This window comes from Somniosus microcephalus, chromosome 29 (genome assembly GCF_052327205.1).
Source record: "Somniosus microcephalus isolate GS21.2 chromosome 29, FLI_Smic_1.0, whole genome shotgun sequence".
Classification (NCBI taxonomy): Eukaryota; Metazoa; Chordata; class Chondrichthyes; order Squaliformes; family Somniosidae; genus Somniosus; species Somniosus microcephalus.
In genome coordinates, this window is record NC_141015.1 from 11,099,516 (window position 1) to 11,125,798 (window position 26,283).

Genomic DNA, 26,283 nt, shown 5'->3' on the forward strand with positions numbered 1-26,283 from the left:
GGACTCGCCCACAAGCGTAAACACATCCACCCTATCGAACGCCATCATAATTTTAAAGACCTCTAGTTCCAGCCTGCTCCATCTTTCCTGATAACTGCACTTTCTTCTGTGCTACGACAGCCTTTTTTGTGGTAAACTGACACTGGGGGAGAGCGAGAGAGAGAGATCTCCTCCTGTGCAGTGGGTGCAATAAGGCTGTTCTTTTATAAATGGGTTTATGGAGAACTTTGTGAGGCTCCACTGCCAGCCTGGTAGACACAAACGGGGGTCGGACATGGGGCTGTAACACTGTCATCATCATTCTTTGGCCCGTGCACATTGTGGGTGAGGCTCTACGCTAGCAGGAGAATCTCATGGTTACTCCCAGTTCACGGGAGAAGACTTCCCCCATCTCTGCCTGCCCCCAAAATTTGCACGTTCTCCTAATAGCCGAGTAGGAATTGCCGTGCTAATTGATGTAGACCATGAGGTTCCCAGATCTTAGCGCCCCCTGTCTGTTGAGTTCACTGATCTCAGCTGGAGCAGTGGTTATGAGCTCCAATTGGCTTGAAAGCCTTGGTTGAAATTCCTCAATCTAATTGCAAGACCCTCCTTAAAACCTACCTCTGATTAAGCTTTCCTCTTTGTTTAAACCAATAAAAACACATTAAACAAATACACCAACACCCAGTCCAATAAACCCCGAAACAAAACTTAACCCCTTAAATTAAAGTTTGGTTGTTTAAACCAACTACGCACTCCAGTCCCCGCGGCGCCCACTGGTCTCGAAAGAGCTCGAGCTCGCCGGCGGACACCGCGTGCTCCATCTCCAGGGCCACCCGGCCGCGAACGTGGCTGCGGAAGAGAGGGAGGCAATCCGGCCGGACGACCCCCTCGACCGCCCGCTGCCTGGACCGATTAATGGCTTTCTTGGCCAGGCCCAGGAGCAGACCCACGAGGAGGTCCTCCGACCTGCCCGCTCCCCTCCGCACCGGGTGACCGTAGATCAAGAGCGTGGGACTGAAGTGCAACCAAAATTTGAGGAGCAGCCCCTTCAAATAATGGAAGAGGGGCTGCAACCTCCCACACCCGACATAAACATGGAACACGGACTCCTCCAGACCGCAGAACAAACAGGCGGCCCGGGAGTCCGTGAACCTACTTAGGAACTTGTTGCACGGGACTGCTCTGTGCAACACCCTCCAGGCCAAGTCCCCGATAGAACAAGGGAAGACTCCCGCATAGAGAGCCCCCCATTGGGGACCTCCGCCTCCGCCGGAAGGTAAAACGTCACGCCACGGCGTGTCCGGACGGCAGGCGAAGATGGCAAAGTGGAAGGTGTGCAAGAGCAGCCCTCTGATTAAGCTTTTGGTCACTTGTCCTAATGTCTCATTTTTGGCTCAGTGCCAATTTTTGTCTGGTTACGCTTCTGTGAATTGTCTTGGGGACGTTTTACTACTTTAACGGCTTTATATAAATGGAAGTTGTTGCTACATGCATCAGTCCTGAGCTCCGGGGGAAGCTTTGCTCCCCACTGTCGGCTGTGGCTCGGTGGGCAGCACCCTCGCCTCTGAGTCGGAAGGTTGTGGGTTCACAGTCCCACTCCAGAGACTCTCGCACAAAAATCTAGGCTGGCACTCCAATGCAGTGCTGTGGGAGCGCTGCACTGTCGGAGGTGCCGTCTGTCGGATGAGACATTAAACCGAGGCCCCGTCTGCGCTCTCAGGTGGACGGAAAAGATCCCAGGGCACTATTTTGAAGAAGAGCAGGGGAGTTCTCCTCAGTGTCCTAACCAATATTTATCCCTCAATCAACATAACTTAAAAAAAACAGATGATCTGGTCATTATCACTGCACTGCTTGTGGGAGCTTGCTGTGCACAAATTGGCTGCCGCGTTTCCTACATTACAACAGTGACTACACTTCAAAATGTATTTCATTGGCTGTAAAGGGCTTTGAGACGTCCGGTGGTCATGAAAGGCGCTATATAAATGCAAGTCTTTCTCTTTCACTCTCATCCCTCTACCTATTGCTCTTTGGAGTCAGTATGAGGAGCTGCTGGTAATTGAGTTCCCAGCAAGTTTCTATTTTCTCCCGCTTTTAGGGTAAGCGTCTATCTGGCTTTGAACAGGACTGTCTGTCCTCGGGAGCTGCCACCATGGAATTCTGATAATCGAAAACAGGACAGTTGCAAGTCAGTTTTTTAAATTTACTGCAGTGAAGAATGCGGTGAGCTGTTGAACGAGTACAGATGAACCCGGCTGGTGAGTGCAGCACGCTTCCCTACAGATGTGCAAGCTCATTCGTTAACCTGCATGGCCGTGTTTCATAACAGCCTATCTGTGCTCCGCTGTGGACCTGGCAAGAGGTGACCACCTCCCCCTTCGAATCTCCCCCCTCCATCCCCACAGGGGGGGAAAAAAACCTGGACAAGACTGGGAACTCCTCATGTGGGGAGCTCGGATATGCCAATCCATGTACAACCAACCGATCGGGCAGTACCTCATCCACTGGCCAACTGGGGTTTCCGTTCAAGGGCTGTGGCACGGTGCTGAATGAGTTGGCTCTGCAAGTTTGAATTGACAAGAGTGCCAGAATCTCTGCTGACTCATTGCAGTCAACACAGCAAAGGGTTAATTTCACAGGGGTCATTAATGAGGCGTGACCTCTCTGGCCACCAGTGTGGGTCAGGGCTAGGCTAGAACACTGACTCCTCGACCCTCCCAACCCATGCTCGCTGCTAAAACAGGCTCCACACTGGCGCCAGAATTACTCACTAAATAGCCACATTTTTCCTTCAAATAAACTCCACCTCTTCTTTTGAAATAGTCGAAGTAAAGTAGTTTAACATTCTTCCTAAACACTTGGAAAGTAGTGGCCGTTCCCCGAGGCCTGGCTAATGGTGGAGCTGGGCTAATTGCCAGGAGTATTTCTGTGAGGAACGTCGAGGGAAATTGCTTTGTGATAAAATAGTATTGGAGCATTTTGGAGTAATGTAAATTTGTCTTCCAGCTCTCCTACATTTAACAACTGATGAGAAACAAATCTCTTCCTTCCAGTTTCAGCATGCGTTTCAAACATTAATTTAATAACAGGCCAACAAGTCTGAGAGTCCTGACAGAAATGGTTACCATCCAAGCCAGCTTTTAGTCCGAGCCTGGGGCCGTGATGTAATGTCCTATTCCCGACAGGCTTACAAATGTAGCTGTCACTTAAGTATCCCATCCATCGAGCCCCATGGGTAAAGTGTAGCACTAAGCCATATGATTCTGGTCTGTGCGCAACTCAACCAAAGCAACAGTTAACATTGGCCTCCTTCTGCACTCTGAGGTTCTTTCAGCCCATCGTTTCTGTGCTGGCTCTTCACTGGAGCAAACAAAAACTAACCTCATTTCCCCCTCACCCCATAACCTGGTATCTTCCTGTGCTTCAAATGTTCATCATTCTTCCCTTTCCAGTGTCACGTGACTCAGTGGGTAGCACTCTCGCCTCTGAGCCAGCAGGTCGTGGGTTCAAGTCCCACTCCAAAGACTTGAGCACAAAAATCTAGGCTGACGCTCCAGTGCAGTACTGAGGGAGTGCTGCACTGTCGGAGGTGCCGTCTTTTGTATGAAATGTTAAACCGAGGCCCCGTCTGCTCTCTCAGGTGGATGTAAAAGATCCCACCTATTTCGAAGAAGAGCAACGGAGTTCTCCCCGGTGTCCTGGCCAATATTTGTCCCTCAACCAACATAACAAAAACAGATGATCTGGTCATTATCACATTGCTGTTTGTGGGAGCTTGCTGTGCGCAAATTGGCTGCCGTGTTTCTACATTACAACAGTGACTACACTTCAAAAGTACTTCATTGGCTGTAAAGTGCTTCGGGACATCCGCTGGTCGTGAAACGTGCTGTATAAATGCAAGTCTTTTAAAAGATGCAGTGCATTTGCTACAGGTGGCCTCAGTGCCTCTAGTTAGGGAGGGGGAAGATCAGCCAGGGTTCACACTCCTGACTGCCATTCAGTGACCCTGATTAGTGGGGGGGGGTGTGGGGAAGGCGCCCGTGTGAGCACTCTGAGAATGGAATTGAAAGGTCTGTCCACTTTAACATTTGAAAAGTGTTCACGATGTTGAGGTATCGGAGGCAGCCTTTGCCGGGGTAACCAGATCTCCTCAGTAGTCAGTGTTTCTGGAAGAGTGGGGTATAAAACGGGAAAAGCAAGCCCATAGTAACTGGTGCAACATTCTTCAATGTTTCCACTTGTTTGTGGCTGTTTCCCATCAGATCATTGTTGGTTTTCAGGCTGATTTAATTTGGAATTGATGATTCCCAAGGATTGCGACCCAGGGAAAATCAGTTGGAAATACATTTGCATCCCGGTCAAACAGGCTGTGACTTGCTACTGATGGGTTAGCAACGTCTCCCAGGCCCTGAGGAATTGCTGGCGACAACACGGCTCCGTTTATGTTTCCTGTCCAACACTGAAAACTCCAGCAGTATGGAGAGCAAACCTAGCCAAGTCTGTCCTCTCATATGGAACGTTCCGAGATGTATAGATCATCTCTCAGCCCAGTTCAGTCCTTCCGTTGTGTGAGAAGAGTATCGTGCAGCTGGAGTTTGGAGTGGTTCCAGCCATGGTTGACTAGCTCTGATTGATCCATTGGGATTTTTCCCTTGTCCAAGTGGCCATTCTTCATGAAGAAAGACTTGCATTTCTGTAGCGCCTTTCACGACCTCAGGACGTCCCAAAGCACTTTACAGCCAATGAAGTACTTTTGAAGTGTAGTCGCTGTTGTAAATGTAGGGAAACGCGGCAGCCCATTTGCGCACAGCAAGCTCCCACAATGTGATAATGACCAGATTATCTGTTTTTAGTGATGATAGTTGGATAAATATTGGCCAGGACACCGCGGATAACTCCCACGCTCTTTTTAAAATAGTACCAATGGATCTTTTACTCCTGAGGGGGCAGACGGGGCTGAGATTTAATGTTTCCTCCGAAAGATGGCATCTCTGACAGTGTAGCGCTCCCTCAGCACTGCACTGGAGTGTCCGCGTAGATTTTGTTCAAGTTTCCTGGAGTAGGACTTGAACCCACAACCCTCTGACTCTGAGGCGAGAGTGCTACCCACTGAGCCACAGCTGACACTTGTTCAATGAGCGCCTGACTGATCGTTAGTTGACCATGGCGGCTATCGTGACCAAGTTCAATCCTGTCCGCCTTTGTATTTTCCAGCAAGGTCAATGAATCGCGATTGGGAACAGAAGCCTTGTCTCTCCCTCCCCATAATCCAGTCTGGGAAGCTGAGATCAATTGTAGCTCTCCAACTGTTGACCTGCTTAAGATCAGCTAACCCCCATAGAACGAGAAAGACTTGTTAGTTCAAAAGCTGGAGAAATGAGACATTGGAATAGATACTTCCCAGGAAATGTCTCTCCGAGATGACTACCCGGCAATCGTTATTTTTCATGATAACCCAACTAATTGCGAGACAGAAACTGACTTAAACAGACAATACCCAGCTAACCAACATTCCTGTATCTGGTGGGAGTCTCTCCCGTGAGATTGTGATCTTGCGGGTTCCTATCTTGAGATGGTGATTTTTGCACCTGCTTGGACCATACTGGTACTTCCTCCACTTCTCTTGCTTTCTGTCTAGCGATGGAGCCTGTAGCTTTAATCGAGGGCTTTCACTGTGGCTGCTGGGAAAGGCTGGGCGCCATCAGCTTTTGCCTTTTCTCACCTGGGCAGCAAAGGAAAGCACATACAGGCGGGCTGTAAACAGAGAATGCAGAAAGCAGAAAAGAGGGACCCAGAGCATCGCAAAAAAAGGCAGAATGTATTGTACTGAAGGATGCATCGACCCTACCCCTCAATGATGTAAATGGGAACCACTTTCTAACTGCTCATATCGCTGTAAACAACAACAATTTGCATTTATATAGCACCTTTTTAATGTAGTAAAACATCCCAAGGCGCTTCACAGGAGCGTCATGAGACAATAATTGACACCGAGCCAAAGAAGGAGATTTTAGGACGGGTGACAAGCGCTTGGTCAAAGAGTTGGGAGAAGCGGAGAGACTTAAGGAGGGAATTCCAGAGTTTGGAGTTAGACGGCCGAAGGTGCGGCTGCCAAGTGGCGTGCAGGAGGTGGGGGGTGGATAAGAGGCAGGAGTGGGAGGAACGCAGAGTTCTCGGAGGTTTGTAGAGCTGAAGGAGGTTACAGAGAGGGAGGGGTAAGGCCATAGAGAGACTTGAACACGAGGGTGAGAATTTTAAAATCGATGTGTTGGTGGACCGGAAGCTAACATAGGTCAAAGGAGGGCGGGGGGTGGTGGGGGAAAGGCAGGGCTGAATACACATTCTCAAAACACACATACTCAAAACATGCACTCAAAATACAGGCACTCCAGCGCGCACCAAGAGCACTGATGACCCAGCTCCCCTTGTCACCGTGCGTTCCAATGACTGAGACCAGCTGTCACTATAAGCAGGACAGGGACAGGACACGCCACCGGACTGTCGTCATCCAACCAGGGGAAAGACAATGGGCCAGAATTTGCTGTAGCAGGGAAACGAACATCGCCCACTGTTAGTTGGACCTGTCCTCGCCTGTTTTGATCCCGATGATATTGCGCACCACAAGTTGCTGAGTGAGAGCTGATAATGACAGTGAGGGAACCAGGCATCTGGGACCTGAGTGAACAGGGCGAGCAACTGTGCATTCCCTTAACCAATCAGATTGGAGGACTGTGAAATTAACAGCGCAAGGACTGAGAAGGAAGTGTAGATTAAAGTGGGTGAATTCAATGTCAAATCAGGTGCAGAAAGCGAGAGGGAAAGAAAGTCTAGAATAAAAGAGACAAAGGAAAAGTTTTTTAAAAAAGGTATAAATTCTAACTTTTAAAAATCTCCTACAATTTAAACCTGAAGGAATGTGACTCCACGCTTGTAAAAGTTAATTTTCAGTGCCAGAGAGGCTGATTGGCAGTAATTAACACTTAGCTTGTCGTTTATAGGATACTTAGACTGTAATGGACAAGACTTAACTTTCAGTGTTGAGTTTAGTTTGTATCTACCGCGCAAATGCAGCAACTTCATGCTGTCCAATGCATTTCAATGGTAAGCCAGACAGCGTTTTCGAGAAGCTAACAGTGGAGCGGTGTAACTCGGACAGCAACTTTTGGATTTTCGCGTTTAACCGCACATCTGCCCCTCGCCTGAAGTTGCTGTAGCATTTGCGCATAAATAATGGCGAGCACCATTAGCCTTATCGTTGTTTAGACAGCAAATTATGGCCCAATGTTTTGGGCGGAAACCTGTTGATGATGGAACGCAGGGTCTCTGCCCAATGTCACCCTCTCTTCCCCTCCCAGTTTCTGAGGAAGTGTCCATACCTAAAACATCTGGTGGTCTCTCCCCACAGATGCTGTGCCTTTCCTGCATTTTGTGATTATTTCGGATTCCCAATATTGGCAGAGTTTATGACACGATGGTTTTAGCTGCTTGTTTTCTCCTAACAACTGCTTTTATTTTGCAGCCAGTTCCCATTTCCCCTCCGCCCGCCCGCCCCGCCCCACACCAATAATCATTGGTGGGGTCACCAGTAACTAGTGGGGTGCCACAGGGATCAGTGCTGGGCCCTCAACTATTTACAATCTATATTAATGACTTGGATGAAGGGACCGGGTGTAGTGTAGCCAAATTTGCTGATGATACAAAGATAGGTGGGAAAGCAAGTTGTGAGGAGGACACAGAGTCTGCAAAGCAATTAGAGAGGTTCAGTGAGTGGGTAAACATTTGTCAGTTGGAGTATAATGTGGGAAAATGTGAGGTTATCCACTTTGGAAGGAAGAATGAAAAAGCAAATTATTATTTAAATGGAGCGAGAGTACAAAATATTGCGGTACAAGGGATCGGGGGGTCCGAGTACATGAAACACAATGTTAGCCTGCAGGTACAGCAAGTAATTAGGAAGGCTAATGGAATGTTGGCCTTTATTGCAAGGGGTATGGAGTATCAAAGTAGGGAAGTCATGATGCAACTTTACAGGGCGCTGGTGAGACCGCACCTGGAGTACTGCGTACAGTTGTGGTCTCCATATTTAAGGAAGGATATAATTGCATTGGAGGCAGTGCAGAGAAGGTTCACTAGGTTGATTCCTGGGATGAAGGGGTTGACGTATGATGAAAGGTTGAGCCTATACTCATTGGAATTTAGAAGAATGAGAGGTGATCTTATTGAAACATGTAAAATTCTGAGGGGGATTGACAGGGTAGATGCTGAGAGGATGTTTCCCCTAGTGGGGGCATCTAGAACCAGGGGGTATCGTTTCAGAATAAGGCATCGCCCATTTAAGACGGAGATGAGGAGGAATTTCTTCTCTCAGAGGGTCGTGAATCTTTGGAATTCTCTACCCCAGAGAGCTGTGGAGGCGGAGTCACTGAATATATTCAAGGCGGAGATTGACAGACATTTAAACTACAGGGGAGTCGAGGGGTATGGGGAGAGAGCGGGAAAGTGGTAAGGACAAGATTGGATCAGCCATGATCTTATTAAATGGTGGAGCAGGCTCGAGGGGCCGATTGGCCGGCTCCTGTTATGTTCTTATGTCTTGGAGTTGATTTTGAGGGGTGACCGGCAGAAAACATTCCACCCTGGAGCTACCAGGAGCCAGTTGGTCACGTATTGACATGAGCAGCCTGAGCAGACGTTGAGCTTCGGTTAAAGCACAGACAAGCCTGGCCCTGTGGTGGAATAAGTGCGCCACTTTTAACTCTGGCTGCATGCCTCCAGCACACAGCTGGAGATCGCGCCCCCTCGGGATTGTCCCAAGATCTTGCAATGCCTCTCGTCACCACTAAACTTTCTTCTGGTGTCACAGCAGTGGTCCTGGTAGTAGGACCACCTAGATCTTCCTGGGGGGCCATTGGCGGGCTCCTGCTTGGTGGTGGGCATCATGCTGGGAGCTTGATCCAGGAAATTGGGCCAAGGGTCATGGCAGAGCCTGAACCCCTATTGGTAGTCCCGCCCAAACCCTTTAGCTGTCTAGGTCCTAAGCTCTGGAATTCCTTCCCTAAATCTCTCTGCCGGCCCTGAATCCTCCCTCCCCTCAGTGTGCACACACACCGCATTGCCCTGCCCCCCCTTCAGTCTCCCTGCCATGCCCATCCTGACCTGAATGATGACCCCAGGATGTTGATTGTGGCGGGGGAATCAGTGATGGTACTACCATTGAATGCTGGCTATCCATGGTCCCTAGGGGCAGGGACACTCGGGCCCAGCCTCAGCCAATTTCTGGGCTGTCTTGAGGCCTGCTCCAAGGTGGTCTGACCAAACTTTGAATACCACGATTGGAAGCAGCTGATGTGCTGGCGAGGAATGAACTGAGCAAATAGCATTGTGGGATCCCACAGCTGGAGCACAGTTGGCAGAGGCCTTGCCTGCCACTTGCAGCCGTGCTGCTCTCCTCCTCCCAGCTGCGATTTTGCCTCGGCAATCCACAACACTACAGGGGCTGACTGGAGGTGGAGAGCAGGTGGGTACGAGCGCACTGCCACCCTGTGTGAGATCCCACAGCGCTACCTGCAAATTTCACAAAGAAAGAAAGAACTTCGATTTCTATAGTGACTTTCTTGACTTCAGGACGTCACAAAGCGTTTTACAGCCAATGAAGTACTTTTTGAAGTGGAGTCACTATTGTAATGTAGGAAACGCGGCAGCCAATTTGCACACAGCAAGCTCCCATAAACAACCATGTGATAATGACCAGATACAGGAAACGTTGGTTTATCCGGAGGTTGTATGTCCGGAATACTTGATCTAACGGCAAAAATCAGGAGCCGTTTTTTTAGTTCTCGTTTTTTTTCCCCAGTCAGGCACTGCAAGGTCTGTAGCTATAGCAACAGCTTCAGCTAGAGATGCTTGCAGCTGCAGCCGACTCTTTAGAAGCTGTTGCTAAGCAACAGTGTTTGTTGTTAGATACGGAGATGAAAACCTCCGTATGCTTCAACATTAACTTTGTATGTCCGGCAGTTTTGATAGATCGGCGACACGCCGGTCCCGTCAGTGCCGGATATCACAAAGTTTCCTGTAATCTGCTTTAGTGATGTTGGTTGAGGGATAAATATTGGCGCCAGGACAGTGGGGAGAACTGCCTGCTCCTCTTCGAATAGTGCCATGGGGGCTTTCCCACCTACCCGATGAGGGGGCCTCAGTTTCATGTCTCATCTGAAAGATGGCACCTCTGACAGTGCAGCACTCCCTCAGTGGGAGTGTTGGTCTAGATTGAGTCTCTGGAGTGGGGCTTGAACACACAACCTTCTGACTCGGAGTCCAGAGTGCTACCGACTGAGCCAAGGCTGACGCCAAGGTTGAATTTATATAGCACGCTATCAGACCCTCGGCACGAATCCCTTGTATCTTCATATGACTTTTCTCTATCAGTTATTATCAGTTATCAGTTTGTTTTGACTTACCATTGAACTACTTTTTATTTCCAAATTTAAAATATCTTCCAACAGAATGATTTTTGGCTTGAAAGGCAAAATTACTTAAAATGCCAGATAACAAAAGAAATGAAGCATCAAAACTCTCGGGAGACGTGCCCCTTCAGGTAACCTTGAAAGCAAATCTCACACCTTCAGTACTTGCAAATACAAATTCAGTATAATTTCTAATTTCACCACCGCTGTACTTCAGGGTTTTTCTCTCTCCTAGAAGTGATTGAATGTTGGGGCATATCTGCAGCTTCTGTTATCACTGTCCCACTGCACTTTCAGTGTGACTCCTTATCTTCACTTGTCACAAGGCCCCTATTCAGGGCTGTTTCTGGGACCTGGTCAGCGTTTGTGTAGGGAGGGGTTGGCCAGGTTTTGCTAGTTTTCTCGGTAGCTCTGGGTCCAGCCTAGAGTGCCGAGATGGAAGTCTCTTCCGCCAGTTGGCTGCAAAAAGCCTTGCGTGGAATGAGACTCGGTTGCAGAAATTCCGCAGCGCACTGCACTGGAAATGTGATGGGGCGGAACGTCCGCCCATCGCTCTCGCGTGGCTCGTGGCAAACCCTGGGAGAGGTTTGTGTAAACGTGAGGGACGGGCACCTGCGCCTGCAATGAGGCATCCCTTGCACCCACCAGGTGTAAAACCTGAGTGGATCCTTGTGGCACGGTCTGGAGCGCAGTGGGCTGGTGTGGTGCCAGATCCTGCTAGGAACTTCATCCTCTCGCAGCTGATCCATCGACGTCGGGTCAGAATCGAACAGCGATCGGTCGCTCCAGGATCGAATTGCATTCCATTCTCTCGTTTTGCAGCCTGGAATGGAACCTACGCCTGCTCTCGGCAAACGTGGGTAGCGCTGGGTCCATCGGGACACATCCGGCAGGATTCCTGGGCTCTCCATGTGCTTCTTCAGGGATGGAAGTGGAGCAGGCAGAATGGCCTCCTTCGGTGCTGCAAATCCCTATGAAATCGGGTAGACGTGGAGAATCTGTTTCCACTCGTGGGGAGTTCAAAACTTGGGGCCTTAAATATGAGACAGTCACTAAAAAATCCAATAGGGAATTCAGGAGAAACTTCTTTACCCAGAGAGTGGTGAGAATGTGGAACTCGCTGCCACAGGGAGTGGTTGAGGTGAATAGCAGAGATGCATTTAAGGGGAAGCTAGATAAACACACGAGGGAGAAAGGACTAGAATGACATGTTGATGGGGTGAAATGAAGAGGGGTGGGAGGAGGCTCGTGTGTAGTATAAACACCGGCACGGACCAGTTGGGCCGAATGGCCTGTTTCTGTGCTGGTAAATTTTATGTAAATTGAGCACAGCCGTGACGGGGTGACCGGAAGATACCTGGCTTCTCCTGTGGTTCGAGTAGTAATGCAGCAGTTGATCCAGGGGTTGTGGTTTGTTCCCTGGCCCTGGGCAAGGAGCTGGAGGACCGCCAGGGTCGGTCACCCCAGCAAGAGGAAGTGTCTTCAGGGGGAGACACCTTGGGACATTTTATTACATTTAAAGGTGCTATAGGAACAGGAGGAGGCCATTCAACCCCTCGAACATGTTCCGCCATTCAGTTAGATCATGGCTGATCTGTGTCTTAACTCCATCTACCCGCTCTGGTTCCATTACCCTTGATCATAATCATAATCAACTTTATTGTCATTGTTAGTGCACAAGTGCAGTACAACGAAATGTAGGCTTGCGGCTCCCGAGAGTGTACATTTAGATTAAGACATTTAAACATTCAACATTCATTTGGCTTGTAATACATTAACATAAACATAATAAAGTGCATTGGCAGATGTGCAGGCTTTAGAGTTTGTTTGTGGAGTTCAGTAGGATGACAGCCCTGGGAAAGAAGCTGTTCCTAAATCTGGTCGTTCGGGTGCGAATGCATCTGTAGCGTCTCCCAGATGGCAGGGGGGCGAACAGACTGTGGCTGGGGTGGGTAGGGTCTTTGATGATGGACCGTGACCTCCGTAAACAGCGTTTCTGGTATATGTGCTCTATGGTCGGTAGCCGGGTGCCAGTAATGCGTTGGGCAGTTTTGACTACCCGCTGCAGGGCTTTCCGGTCATAGTAGCTACAGCTGCCATACCATACTGTGATACAGTTCGTTAGGATGCTCTCTATTGTGCAGCGGTAAAAGTTAGAGAGGATCAGGGGTGACAGGTTACATCCCTTCAGCCTCCTTAGGAAATATAGGCGCTGCTGGGCCTTCTTCACCCTTGCCCAACAAAAATCGATCAATCTCATGAATGCAGCGCAAGTTGTTGTTGAAGAGGGGAGAAAGTGACAAAAAGAAGGCATGCTCACTCGATGCGGAGCTCGGCAAATACCCTGCTTAATACTAAAACTAAGGATGTGCTCCTCTAATTCTGCCCTCTTGAGCATCCCTGATTATAATCGCTCAACCATCGGTGGCCGTGCCTTCTGTTGCCTGGGCCCTAAGCTCTGGAATTCCCTGCCTAAACCTCTCTTTCCTCCTTTAAGTCGCTCCTTAAGACTTACCTCTTTGACCAAGCTTTTGATCACCTGCCCTAATTTATCCTTATGTGGATCGCTGTCAAATTTTTGTCTTCTAATACTCCTGTGCAGCGCCTTGGGACATTTTACTACGCTAAAGGCACTATATAAATACTACTTCTCTTAGGCAGATCCTCGTAACCGAGGATGACTTGCTTCCACACTAAAAATGAGTTCTCAGCTGACTGATGAGTCCAATGCGGGACCTACAGTCTGTCACAGGTGGGGCAGATGGTGGTTGAAGGGGCGGGTGGGTGGGGTGCTTGGGTTGACGTGCGCTCCTTGCATTGCCTGCGCTTGGCTTCCGCTTGCTGCCGGCGAAGAGACTCGAGGCGTTCGGCACCTTCCCGGATGCTTCTCCTCCGCTTTGTGCGGTCTTGGGTCAGGGATTTCCAGGTGTGGATGGGGATGTTACACTTTTTCAAGGAGGCTTTGAGGGTGTCCTTGAAGCGTTTCCTCTGCCCACCTGGGGCTCTCTTGCCGTGCCGGAGCTCCGAGTAGAGCGCTTGTTTTGGGAGTCTCGTATCGGGCATGCGGACAATGTGACCCGTCCATCGGAGCTGATTGAGCGTGGTCAGAGCTTCGATGCTGGGGGTCTAAATACAAGCTGTTGTTGACGACGACACAGTTGCTCTTGCATCAAGGAGCCTTTTGGTTTAGTGCTCCCGACTACATGTACTATGCGTAATGCCACTGTTTACAAGCTGTGAAGTAGCCAGCATCCCCTGTAATTGGTTTTATAGGACTCATTTCAATATTGTAGTTGATTGGATTTCAATAATTATGCGGTAATTAGAGGTGTTGGAACTCTATGCGCTAATTCCATGGCAACGTGTATTGAGTTTCAGCCTGGGTGCCAGCAGACTAGGACCAGCCTTTTGCTTACGTACTAACTTATTCATGATGCAGGCGGTGATGATGAATAATAAATGGAAGATTAAAGGAAGATTTCTCACCTTCAGACGTTATTGGAAGTTAAATTAATTTCAACCTGCAGGAGATGTAGATTCCAGTCTACAGGAATTGGGGTTCACCAACCCTTCCGGATTGCCCGGGAGTCTCCAGGAATTAACAACTGGTCTCTGGGACAGCGCTGTGAGCGATACCCGGGAGAAAAATCATAGGGGCAGTGAAAAATATTTTAAAAATTTTCTTCAAACACTTTTTTGTTAATTAGTTATAAAAATATTGGAGATGGAGGGGGCAGGGGCAGTGAAGGTTGTTTGACTGACCGTGAAGAATCATCAAATCGGGTGATGAGTCTGTTTGATTTCTGATTGGCATAGGAAGGCGCGAGGATAGACCTGTCCAGCGACCAATGGTGGGAGTGTGGGGGCGGGGCAGTTGGAGGCAGGAGGTCATGTGATGAAACCTCCACCAATATGTCAACTGGAGTTGGTAACCCGGACAGCAATGGATTCACAATAAGAACACAAGAAATAGGAGCAGGAGTCAGCCATTTGGCCCCTCGAGCCTGCTCCGCCATTCAATAAGATCATGGCTGATCTTCTATCTCATCTCCACTCTCCTGCACTATCTCCATATCCCTTGATTCCCTTAATATTCAAAAATCTATCGATCTCTGTCTTGAATATACTCAACGACTGAGCCTCCTCAGCCCTCTGGGGTAGAGAATTCCAAAGATTCACCACCCTCTGAGTGAAGAAATTTCTCCTCATCTCAGTCCTAAATGGCCGATCCCTTATTCTGAGACTGTGACCTCTGGTTCTAGACTCCCCAGCCAGGGGAAACATCCTCCCTGCATCGGCCCTTTCAATCCCTGTAAGAATTTTGTATGTTTCAATGAGATCACTTCTCATTCTTCTAAACTCGAGAGAATATAGGCCCAGTCTACTCAATCTCTCCTCATAGGACAATCCCCCCATCCCAGGAACCAGTCTGGTGAACCTTCGTTGCACTCCCTCTATGGTAAGTATATCCTTCCTTAGGTAAGACCAAAACTGTACACAATACTCCAGATGTGGTCTCACCAGGGCCCTATATAATTGCAGTAAGACGTCTTTACTCTTGTAAGATTTAGAATAGTTTACATGTGGTCATAACTGGGCATTGCATGTGCTCAAATCTCAGAATATTTCTTTCCTCATCTGTGAAAGTGCTGACTGTCGCTGGGTTATGATTCCACAGCCTCTTGCCCCTCCTCGCAGTCCCCCACTATCTCACCCAAGGGGCTGGTCTTCATTCATCAGCTCAAGCAGGATATTCTACTGTGGAGGTCACACTCGGGTTCACTGGATATCACAGAAATCACAGAAACCCCACAGTGCAGATAGAGGCCATTTCGGCCCATCGAGCCTGCACCGACACATATCCCACCTGATCCCCGTAACCCCACGTATTTAATCCCCCTAACACTAAGGGTCAATTTATCATAGCCAATCAACCTAACCTGCACATCTTTGGACTGTGGGAGGAAACCGGAGCACCCGGAGGAAACCCACGCAAACACGGGGAGAATGTGCAAACTCCACACAGACAGTCGCCCGAGGCCGGATTCGAACCCGGGTCCCTGGCGCTGTGAGGCAACAGTGCTAACCACTATGCCACCGTGCATTGTTTCCAGTGGCAGGAGGGTCGGTAACCAGAGGAGACAGATTCAAGGTGATTGGCAAAAGAACCAGAGGCAGAGGTGATGAGAAGCAATGTTTTTTCCGCAGCGAGTTGTTGTGATCTGGAATGCGCTGTCTGAAAGGGCAGTGGAAGCAGATTCAATAATAACTTTCAAAAGGGAATTGGATAACTACTTGATTTGGGGGGGGGGGGGGAAATAAATTGCAGGGCTATGGGGAAAGAGCAGAGGGAGTGGGACTAATTGGAGAGCTCTTTCAAAGAGCTGGCACAGTCACGCTGGGCCAAATGGCCTCCTTCTGTGCTGTATCATTCTCTGATTCCATGAGTCCCTGTTCCCTCATGTGACTGGGCAGTGAATGTGTAAAGTTTGATTTGGTAATCTGGGTCTATAGTGGGAGGTCAAGAAAAAGAGTCATTTTTGAGACAATTCATAGAAACATAGAAGATAGGAGCAGGAGTCGGCCATTCGGCCCCTCGAGCCTGCTCCGCCATTCAATGTGATCATGGCTGATCATCCAAATTCAGTACCTGGTCCCTGCTTTCTCCCCATACCCCTTGATCCCTTTAGCCTTAAGAAATATATCCAACTCCTTCTTGAATATATTTAATGAACTGGCCTCCACCGCCTTCTGTGGTAGAGAGTTCCACAGATTCACCACTCTCTGGGTGAAGAAATTCCTCCTCATTTCTGTCCTAAATGGCCTACCCTTTATCCTTAGACTGTGTCCCCTGGTTCTGGACTCCCCGACCATCAGGAACATCCTTCCTGCATCTAGTCTGTCCAGTCCTGTCAGAATTTTATAAGTTTCAATGAGATCCCATCTCATTCTTCTAAACTCCAGCGAATATAAGCCCAATCGACCCAATCTCTCCTCATACGTCATTCCTGCCATCCCATGTATCAGTCTGGTGAATCTTCGCTGAACTCCTTCCATGGCAAGAACATCCTTCCTCAGATAAGGCGACCAAAACTGCACACAATACTCACGATGTGGCCTCACCAAGGCCCTGTACAACTCCTGGCCATTGACTCTGGACAAAGTTGTTGAATCAGATTTAAAATTGACCAATTGGAGCAGAAATCCATGTCTATGGAAGGTATATTCCAACTCTGGAGCAGGCTACATTAAAATAAAGGCCTCCACTGCAACCAGGCTGCTATAGAACAGTCATTTAAATGTTAAAATGCAGTTCTTTTGAAGGACTGGATGGTGCCTGGGATAAAGACTGGCTTTTTTCCACCACATCTGGGATCTGACTTAAAATCCAGACCAGACTAATTGGAAGAAAGATTCCTACTTATAATGTGATTGGGCTGTTTCAGTCTAATTCATTAAAGGACAGAATTGGAAATCTTGCTCAGAGAAGCCAATAAGCCTGTTGTGGGAAATGGAAAAACTTCACTGGTGGCGTAGGAGTGTTCGGAGGTTGGTTTTAAGGCAAAATGAGCCAGATCTTGCTGGGGCTGGTCATAACATAAAAAACATAAGTACAGTAATAGGAGCAGGGTTCCAGATGGCCCATCGAGCCTGCTCTGCCATTCAATGAGATCATGGCTGAACATCAAATTCACTTTCCCGCCCTTACCCCCCCCCCCGTATCCCTTGATTCCCCCAGTGCCCAAAAATCTATCGATCTCTGTCTTGAATATACTCATTGAGCATCCACAGCCCTCTGGGGTAGAGAATTCCAAAGATTCACCACCCTCCGAGCGAAGGAAATTTCTCCTCATCTCAGTCCTAAATGGCCGACCCGTGATTCTGAGACTGTGACTCCTGGTTCTAGACTCCCCAGCCAGGGGGAACGTCCTCGCCGCATTTACCCTGTCAAGCCCTGTAAGAATTTTATGTTTCAATGAGATCACCTCTCATTCTTCTAAACTCCAGAGAGTATCGGCCCAATCTACTCAATCCCTCCTCATAGGACAGCCCTCTCATCTCCGGAATCAATCCAGTGGACCTTTTTTTTTCACCCCCCTCTAAGGCAAGTATATCCTTTCATGGGTGATCTATTTTCCATCTCGTGGCTTGTGCCATTGGTTAGACTTTTTCCTGCACCCTTTCAGTTCACAAGCGTTTTGCACCATAAGCTGCTGATAACGGCACGGCCAGGGCATCTGGGACCTCGGTGAACGGCGGGACCCACAGTCTATCTCCTTAACTGCGAAATAAACAGAGGAAAGACTGAGGAGGGGGAATTAGAGTCAAATCAGAAGAGAAAGAAATAGAGATGGAAAGAAAAATTGGATTAAGAGAGAAAATACAAAGTAAATTTTAAATTAACATTTTTTAAAATCTCCAACAATTGACTACATGCAGAAATGAGATTGAATACTTGAAATTGTTCCCTTTCTGGGCCAGAGAGGCTGATTGCGATTGCATTAATAAGTGTCGTGTAGTTAAGAGGGTACTTACGTTCTTGTTTACCAGACCGAACATTTTGTGGCGAGTTTAATGGGCAATTAATGTACAAATCCAGCAAGTTCTTAAAAAATAGTGGGGAGCTAAGGATGAGATGCCGTTTGCGCGAAATCGACCAGCAAGTTCTGGAGATGCACATCTCGCGCGTATCTCTTCATCCCTGAACTTGCTGGCCGGTTTGCACATTAATGAAGGTGTGCGGCGTTCTTCTTTCAGCACGATCTGGCCCAGTGTAGGGGCAGAGTAGAGGGAGATGTACTCTGCATCTCTCTCTGCTTTACCTGCCCAGAAAGGCTCTGGTTTGCCATACTGTGGGAGAGGACATTCTGTGCCCTTGAACGTGTGAGTCCGGGGGGAGAAAGCTCAAGACTGTTTTGATGAAGTGACCCATCATTAACGGAATTATGTGAATCTTCTACAAATTTACGGTAACGGCATAGGAACGAGCTTTAGCACTTGGAAGAGTTCGTAGTTCACCATTAGAAGCATTCTGCTGTTCGAGGGCTGTCTGTGCTTTATTTGGAGCAGATTTTCATCATTCAGCTGTTTCAAAAGGACATGATCTCCATCAGCAAATGATTCCTGACTTGAACGACAAGGAAATGCTCTCCTGAAGCTCGTGTGTGTTCATTGTAATGAGAATGACACAACGCCCTTAATGAGGCACCAAATACTTCCTCATGAAGCAAGTTCCTGCTTGGACCACAACTTTAGCAGGTGATATTTCTTCTTTAAAAAGGAATGGTGTCAATGATGGGATTTCAGGGACCAGACATGCATGGGGTATGATAGTGTAGTGGTTACGTTACTGGACTAGTAACCTAGAGGATGGGAGTTCAGTTTTAAAAATCAGTAAATGTGCCAGTTCAGTGCAGTTGTCAGATTGTTGTAAAACCCAGCGGGTTGACTAATCACCTTTTTAGTGAAGGCAATCTGCCGTCCTTACCCGGTCTGGCCTATATGTGACTCCAGCCCCACACAAAAGTAGTTGACTTTCAACTGCCCTCTGAAGTGGTCTAGCCAGGCGCTCGGTTGTACCAGGGAATGGCAATAAATGCCGGCCTTGCCAGCGATGCCCATATTCCGAGAACGAATTTTAAAAAGTGTCAGTAATTCTAACTCTGAGCAGTGCAGATTCAGGACTGTCTGGAAATTATTGCCAGTTTTTTTTTGGCTAGGGGATTTTCTCTGGGAATATTGTGAGTATAAGGTCTAACGTCTTGGGATTCAAACTGAGGACCCTCTTTACCCTATTGAAGTTTCGTTGACGAGCATGAATGCCATTGGAGGCAGAGATTTACTGTCCGTGACCCTGCACCAGTGTTTTGTCGAGGACACTAGGTCACTTCTCCAGAGACCGTTCCATTGGGCGGCTTGCTGGCACAGTGCAGTTGGCGACAAAAAGAATACCTCCCAACAAACCAGCACCTGCATTGGATCGATTTATTGGGCCATAATCTAGGCTGATGCTCCGGTGCAGTACTGAGGGAGTGCCGTCTTTCAGATGAGACGTTAAACCGAGGCCCCCTCAGGTGGACTTTGAAATGGCGCCGTGGGATATTTTACGAAGAGCAGGCGAGTTCTCCCACTGTCCTGGGGCCAATATTTATCCCTCAACCAACATCAATAAAACAGATTATGTGGTCATTATCTCATTGCTGTTTGTGGGACCTTGCTGTGCTCAAAATTGGCTACTGTGTTTCCTACATAAGAACATATAAGAACATAAGAAGTAGGAGCAGGAGTAGGCCATACGGCCCCTCGGGCCTGCTCCGCCTTTCAATAGGATCATGGCTGATCCGAATCTAGACTCGCGTCCACTTCCCTGCCCTCTCCCCGTAACCCCTAATTCCCTTATCTGCTAGGAAACTGTCTATCTCCATTTTAGATTTATTTAATGTTGCAGCTTCCACAGCTCTCTGGGGTAGCAAATTCCATAGATTTACTACCCTCTGAGTGAAGAAGTTTCTCCTCATCTCAGTTTTGAAAGGGCAGCCCCTTATTCTTAGATTATGCCCCCTAGTTCTAGTCTCACCCGTCAGTGGAAACATCCTCCCCGCATCCACCCGATCAAGCCCCCTCACAATCTTATATGTTTCGATAAGGTCGCCTCTCATTCTTCTGAACTCCAATGAGTAGAGTCCCAACCTACTCAACCTTTCCTCGTACGTCAACCCCCTCTTCTCCGGAATCAACCGACTGAACCTTCTCTGAACCGCCTCGAGAGCAAGTATATCTTAAATATGGAAACCAAAACTGCACGCAGTATTTCAGGTGTGGCCTCACCAATACCCTGTATAACTGCAGCAAGACTTCCCTGTTTTTATACTCCATCCCCCTTGCAATAAAAGCCAAGATTCCATTGGCCTTCCTGATCACCTGCATACTAACTTTTTGTGTTTCATGCACCAGGACCCCCAGATCCCTTTGTACTGTAGCACTTTGCAGTTTCTCTCCATTTAGATAATAACTTGCTCTTTGATTTTTTCTGCCAAAGTGCATAACCTTACACTTTTCAACATTATATTGCATCTGCCAAACCTCTGCCCACTCACTTAGCCTGTCTATGTCCTTTTGCAGGTTTTTTATGTCATCCTCATTGCTTTCCCTCCCATCTTTGTATCGTCGGCAAACTTGGATATGTTGCACTCGGTCCCTTCCTCCAAATCGTTAATATAGATTGTAAAGAATTGGGGTCCCAGCACTGACCCTTGCGGAACACCACTAGTTACTGATTGCCAGCCCAAGAACGAACCATTTATCCCAACTCTTTGTTTTCTGTTAGATAGCCAATCTTCCACCCATGCCAGTATATTACCCCCAATCCCGTGATTTCTTATCTTGATCAGTAATCTTTTGTGTGGAACCTTGTCAAATGCCTTTTGGAAGTCCAAATACACTACATCCACTGGTTCCCCTTTATCCACCCTGTATGTTACATCCTCAAAGAATTCGAGCAAATTTGTCGAACATGACTTCCCCTTCGTAAAACCATGCTGACTCTGTCCTATTAAATTATGTTTATCCAAATGCTCTGTTACTGTTTCCTTAATAATGGACTCCAACATTTTGCCAACCACAGATGTTAGGCTAACTGGTCTATAGTTTCCAGCTTTTTGTCTATTTCCCTTCTTAAATAAGGGTGTTAAATTAGCAGTTTTCCAATCTGCCGGGACCTTTCCTGAGTCCAGGGAGTTCTGGAAAATAATCACCAATGCATCCACAATCCCTACCGCCACTTCTCTCAAGACCCTAGGATGTAGGCCATCAGGTCCGGGGGATTTATCCGCCTTAAGTCCCATTATTTTACTGAGTACCATCTCCTTAGTGATTTTAATCATTTTTAGCTCCTCCCACCCCCCCACCCCCACATTGCCCCCTGTTTATCCAGTGTTGGGATATTTTTAGTGTCCTCTACTGTAAAGACTGACACAAAATATTTGTTCAGCGTCTTTGCCATCTCCATGTTCCCCACCACTAGTTTTCTGGTCCCATCTTCTAAGGGACCAACGTTCACTTTAGCCACCCTTTTTCTTTTTATATAGCTGCAGAAACTCTTGCTATCTGTTTTTATATTTTTTGCTAGTTTACTTTCATAATCTGTCTTCCCTTTCTTAATTAATCTTTTAGTTATTGTTTGCTGGCTTTTAAATGCTTCCCAATCTTCTATCCTCCCACTAGATTTGACTACTTTATATGCCCTTGTTTTCAGTCGGATACTATCCTTTATTACTTAACTAAGCCACGGATGGCTGTCTTTTCTTTTACTCTTTTTCCTCAGTGGAATATATTTATCTTGAAAGATGTGAAATATCTCCTTGAATGTAGACCACTGCTCTTGTACCGTCTTACACTTTAATCTGTTTTCCCAGTCCACTTTAGTCAATTCTACTCTCATACCTTCATAGTCTCCTTTATTTAAGCTCAGTATGCTGGTTTGAGATCCAACTCTCTCACCCTCAAACTGAATTTGGAATTCAACCATATTATGGTCACTCATTCCAAGGGGATCCTTTACTAGGACATTGTTTATTAATCCTGTTTCATTACACAGGACCAGATCTAAGATTGCCTGTCCCCTGGTTGGTTCAGTTACATACTGCTCAAGGAACCCGTCCCTAATACACTCTATGAACTCTTCCGCAATGCTGCCATGCCCAATTTGATTAGTCCAGTCAATATGAAAGTTAAAATCCCCCATGATTATAGCTGTTCCCTTATTACAAGCCCCCACTATTTCCTGATTTATACTCCGACCAACAGAGTTGCAACTGTTAGGAGGCCTATAGACTACGCCCACTAGTGACTTTTTCCCCTTCTTATTCCTTATCTCCACCCAAACTATTTCACTATCCTGATCCTTTGACCCAATATCATTTCTGACATTACTATAGTGACTGCACTTCAAAAAGTACTTCATTGGCTGTAAAACTCTTTGGGGCGTCCTGATGTTGTGAAAGGCGTTCTAGTCTTTTTAATGCTTTAGCCCAAGCCTGCATATTAAGGGCCTTCCTGCAAAATGGGGGAAACTGTCGGGAACGAGGGCATCGTATTCAGTAATTCTGAGCAGCTGTGTGTGCCCGCAAAACCTGTTCTGTCATTCTAACTCCTCCCTGCAGTGTAAACAGGATAAATCCAGTCCAATAGAACCAGCACCTTTGCAGGATTGCTTCCCCTGTAGCCAATTCCTTTATATAAACAGGATATAGAGAAGGGTGAGATCCCGAGTTGCTGGTAAAAAATCATTGACTTTATGCCAACAAAGACTATGGGCCCCGACAACATCCCGGCTATCGTGCTGAAGACTCGTGCTCCAGAACTAGCCGCGCCTCTAGCCAAGCTGTCCCAGTACAGCTACAACACTGACATCTATCCGACAATGTGGAAAACTGTCCAGGTATGTTGTCCTGACCACAAAAAGCAGGACAAATCCAACCTGGCCAATTACCACCCCATCAGTCTACTCTCAATCATCAGCAAATTCATGGAAGGTGTTGTCGACAGTGCTATCAAGCGGCACTTACTCACCAATAACCTGCTCACTGATGCTCAGTTTGGGTTCCGCCAGGACCACTCAGCTCCCGACCTCATCACAGCCTTGGTCCAAACATGGACAAAGGAGCTGAATTCCAGAGGTGAGGTGAGAGTGACTGCCCTTGACATCAAGGCAGCATTTGACTGGGTGTGGCATCAAGGAGCCCTAGTAAAACTGAAGTCAATGGGAATCGTGGGGGGGGGTGGGAACTCTCGACTGGTTGGAGTCATACCCAGCACAGAAGATGGTTGTGGTGGTTGAAGGTCAATCATCACCGCCCCAGGACATTGCTGCAGGAGTTCCTCAGGGCAGTGTCCGAGGCCCAACCATCTTCAGCTGCTTCATCAATGACCTTCCCTCCAACATAAGGTCAGAAATGGGGATGTTCGCTGATGACTGCACAGTGTTCAGCGCCATTCACAACTCCTCAGATAATGAAGCAGTCTATGCCCGCATGCAACAAGACCTGGACGACGTTCAGGCTTGGGCTGATAAGTGACAAGCAACATCGTGCCACAGAAGTGCCAGGCAATGACTATCTCCAACAAGCGAGATTCTAACCACCTCCCCTTGACGTTCAATGGCATTACCATTGCCGAATCTCCCACTATCAATATCCTGGGGGTCACCATTGACCAGAAACTTAACTGGACCAGCCACATAAATACTGTGGCAACAAGAGCCGGTCAGAGGCTAGGTATTCTGCGGCGAGTGTCTCACCTCCTGACTCCCCAAAGCCTTTCCACCATCTACAAGGCACAAGTAAGGAGTGTGATGGAATACTCTCCACTTGCCTGGATGAGTGCAGCTCCAACAACACTCGAAGCTTGACACCATCCAGGACAAAGCAGTCCGCTTGATTGGCACCCCATCCACCACCTTAAACATTCACTCCCTCCACCACCGGCGCACCGTGGCTGCAGTGTGTACCATCTACAAGATGCACTGCAGAAACTCGCCAAGGCTTCTTCAGCAGCACCTCCCAAACCCGCGACCTCTTCCACATAGAAGGACAAGGGCAGCAGGAGCATGGGAACACCACCACCTCCAAGTTCCCCTCCAAGTCACACACCATCCTGATTTAGAAATATATCGCCGATCCTTCATCGTTGCTGGGTCAAAATCCTGGAACTCCCTACCTAACAGCACTGGGAGAACCTTCACCACACGGACTGCAGCGGTTCAAGAAGGTGGCTCACCACCATCTTCTCAAGGGCAACTAGGGATGGGCAATAAATGCTGGCCTTGCCAGTGACGCCCACATCCCATAAGCTAATTTTAAAAAATCTATCCTTTGACCTAAGTTTGAGATGGAAGGCAGTCATGTGTTGCTGCATTTCAACCTCAGTGGCTGCTCTTGTGAAAGCCTCGATGGTGAAGATTGGTGATTGCACTGAGAGGCATCCCTGCCAAGCTTGGTGTGAGCACACATGCATACACTTCCAGAAGAGGTCACTGGTTAATGCTCTGGGAACAGGAACCCTTGCTGACCTCTCCCTTTCCAAACCGAAAGACTTGGGCCAATTGAAGTGCCCTTATTGGCTCCCCAGTTGACACTGGCTAACGCAGTGTAGAGTTGGGGGTTAATTTGGGACCTGCCCGTTTGTATGACCAAACTGGGAGCATTCGGGGAGCTTATTCAATGTTTAATTTTTGCTTTGAATATTCTACTGACCTGAATAACTAGCTTGTCGGTAGTAAGTTGGCTATGCAATTATGTCACGTTATGGAGGGGCTGATATTTTAGCAGTTGCTGTGTTTTGTAAGTGATACAAATTTACAATCAAAAAATTGAATCCACTCCGATCTTGTGAAAAGTGACTCTGATCAATGATGGTTTAGTTATGGACTTCATTCAGGTCCATTTTTGAAATTAAAGTTTCATTAGGTTGAGGTTGAGGTTCTTCTCTGGTTCTAGTTAATAAAGTTGAGAAACTTCTTCCCATTGAGTTAGGTGCAGTGGGGAAGTGTGAGGTCGTCCACTTTGGATTCAAGAGTATTTTCCAAATGGCAAGGGATTAGGAATTATGGAGGCGCAAATAGATTTGGGTGTACAAATCATTAGAAGCTAGTACATGTATCGATTTGTTTGTGGGTTCAATGACGAGACATTTATGAAAGAGAATGTCTTTTAATCTAAAGCTTGTTCAACTCTTTTAACAGCATTTACAGGAAACATCATGCTAGTGATCCATCTAAAGCGAAACTGACACTAAACTAAACTCTGCCTCTGTCACATGCCCTCTGCTGGTCAGGCATAAGTAATCAATACATGCAAATATGCTGGTAAGGCATCATAATCAAACAGGCAAATATCATCACTATTTGCTGATATCATTACAGTACACTGGTACAAAAATTAGTTAAAAAGGCTAATGGAATGTTGGCTTTTTTTAAGAATACTAAAGTAAGGAAGTGATGCTTCAGTTGTACAGAGCTCTGGTTAGACCCCATCTGGAGCACCGTGTTCAGTACTGGGCACCGCACCTCAGGCAGGCTATATTGGCCTTGGAATAGGTACAGAATGATACTGGGGCTTAAAGGGTTAAATTGTGTGGACAGGTTGCATAAACTTGACTTGCATTCCCTGGAGTTCAGAAGGTTGCGGGCTAATCTAATTGAGGTGTTTAACACGATCAAAGGGATTCTATAGGGTGGATAGATGGAGAGAAACTATATCCTCTGCTGGGAGAATCCAGAACAAGGATTCCCCCACCTTAAAATTAGAGCCAGGCCGTTCGGGGGTGATGTCAGGAAGCACTTTTTTCACAAAAGGGTAGTGGAAATCTGGAAAACTCTCTTTCTCTGTGTGTCTCTCTCTTCCTCCCACCCCCCCCCCCCCCCCCTCCAAAAGGCAGTGGATGCTGGGTTAATTGAAATTTTCAGGAGTGAGGTCGACAAGAGTTGTATTAGGTAATGGATATGGAGTTCAGGTACAGATCTAATGGAATAGTGAGTGGAACAGGCTCGGGGCTGAATGGTCGTCTCCTCTTCCTCACCTACATGCTGCCCCTCGGCGACATCACCGGAAGTCACAACACCAGGTTCCACATGTACGCTGACGACACCCTGTTCTACCTCATCACCTCTCTCGACCCTTCCACTCACTCTGATTTGTCACTCTGCTTGCCTGACATCCAGTCCTGGATGAGCAGAAATTTCCTCCACCTAAATATTTAGAAGTCCGAAGGCATTTGTCATCAGTCCCCGTCACAAACTCTCTTCCCTCGCCACCAACTCCATCCCTCTCCCTGGTCG

General features: G+C 47.6%; 1 protein-coding gene across 46 annotated transcripts in view; it reads left to right on the top strand.

Annotated features, from left to right (window-relative positions):
- The window catches only part of LOC147098469 (sorbin and SH3 domain-containing protein 1-like), a 356,822-nt gene that overhangs the window by 121,543 nt on the left and 208,996 nt on the right, over positions 1 to 26,283 (top strand). For 42 of the 46 annotated variants that reach the window (XM_085970161.1, XM_085970179.1, XM_085970169.1 and 39 more), the window contains exon 1: positions 10,527 to 10,579. The exons of the other annotated variants lie outside the window; for them this stretch is intronic. In XM_085970161.1, the coding sequence (XP_085826287.1) occupies positions 10,542 to 10,579 (38 nt within the window). In that variant the 5' untranslated portion in view covers positions 10,527 to 10,541. Of the gene's footprint in view, positions 1 to 10,526; positions 10,580 to 26,283 lie in introns of those variants that run through there. 46 annotated transcript variants of the gene reach the window in all.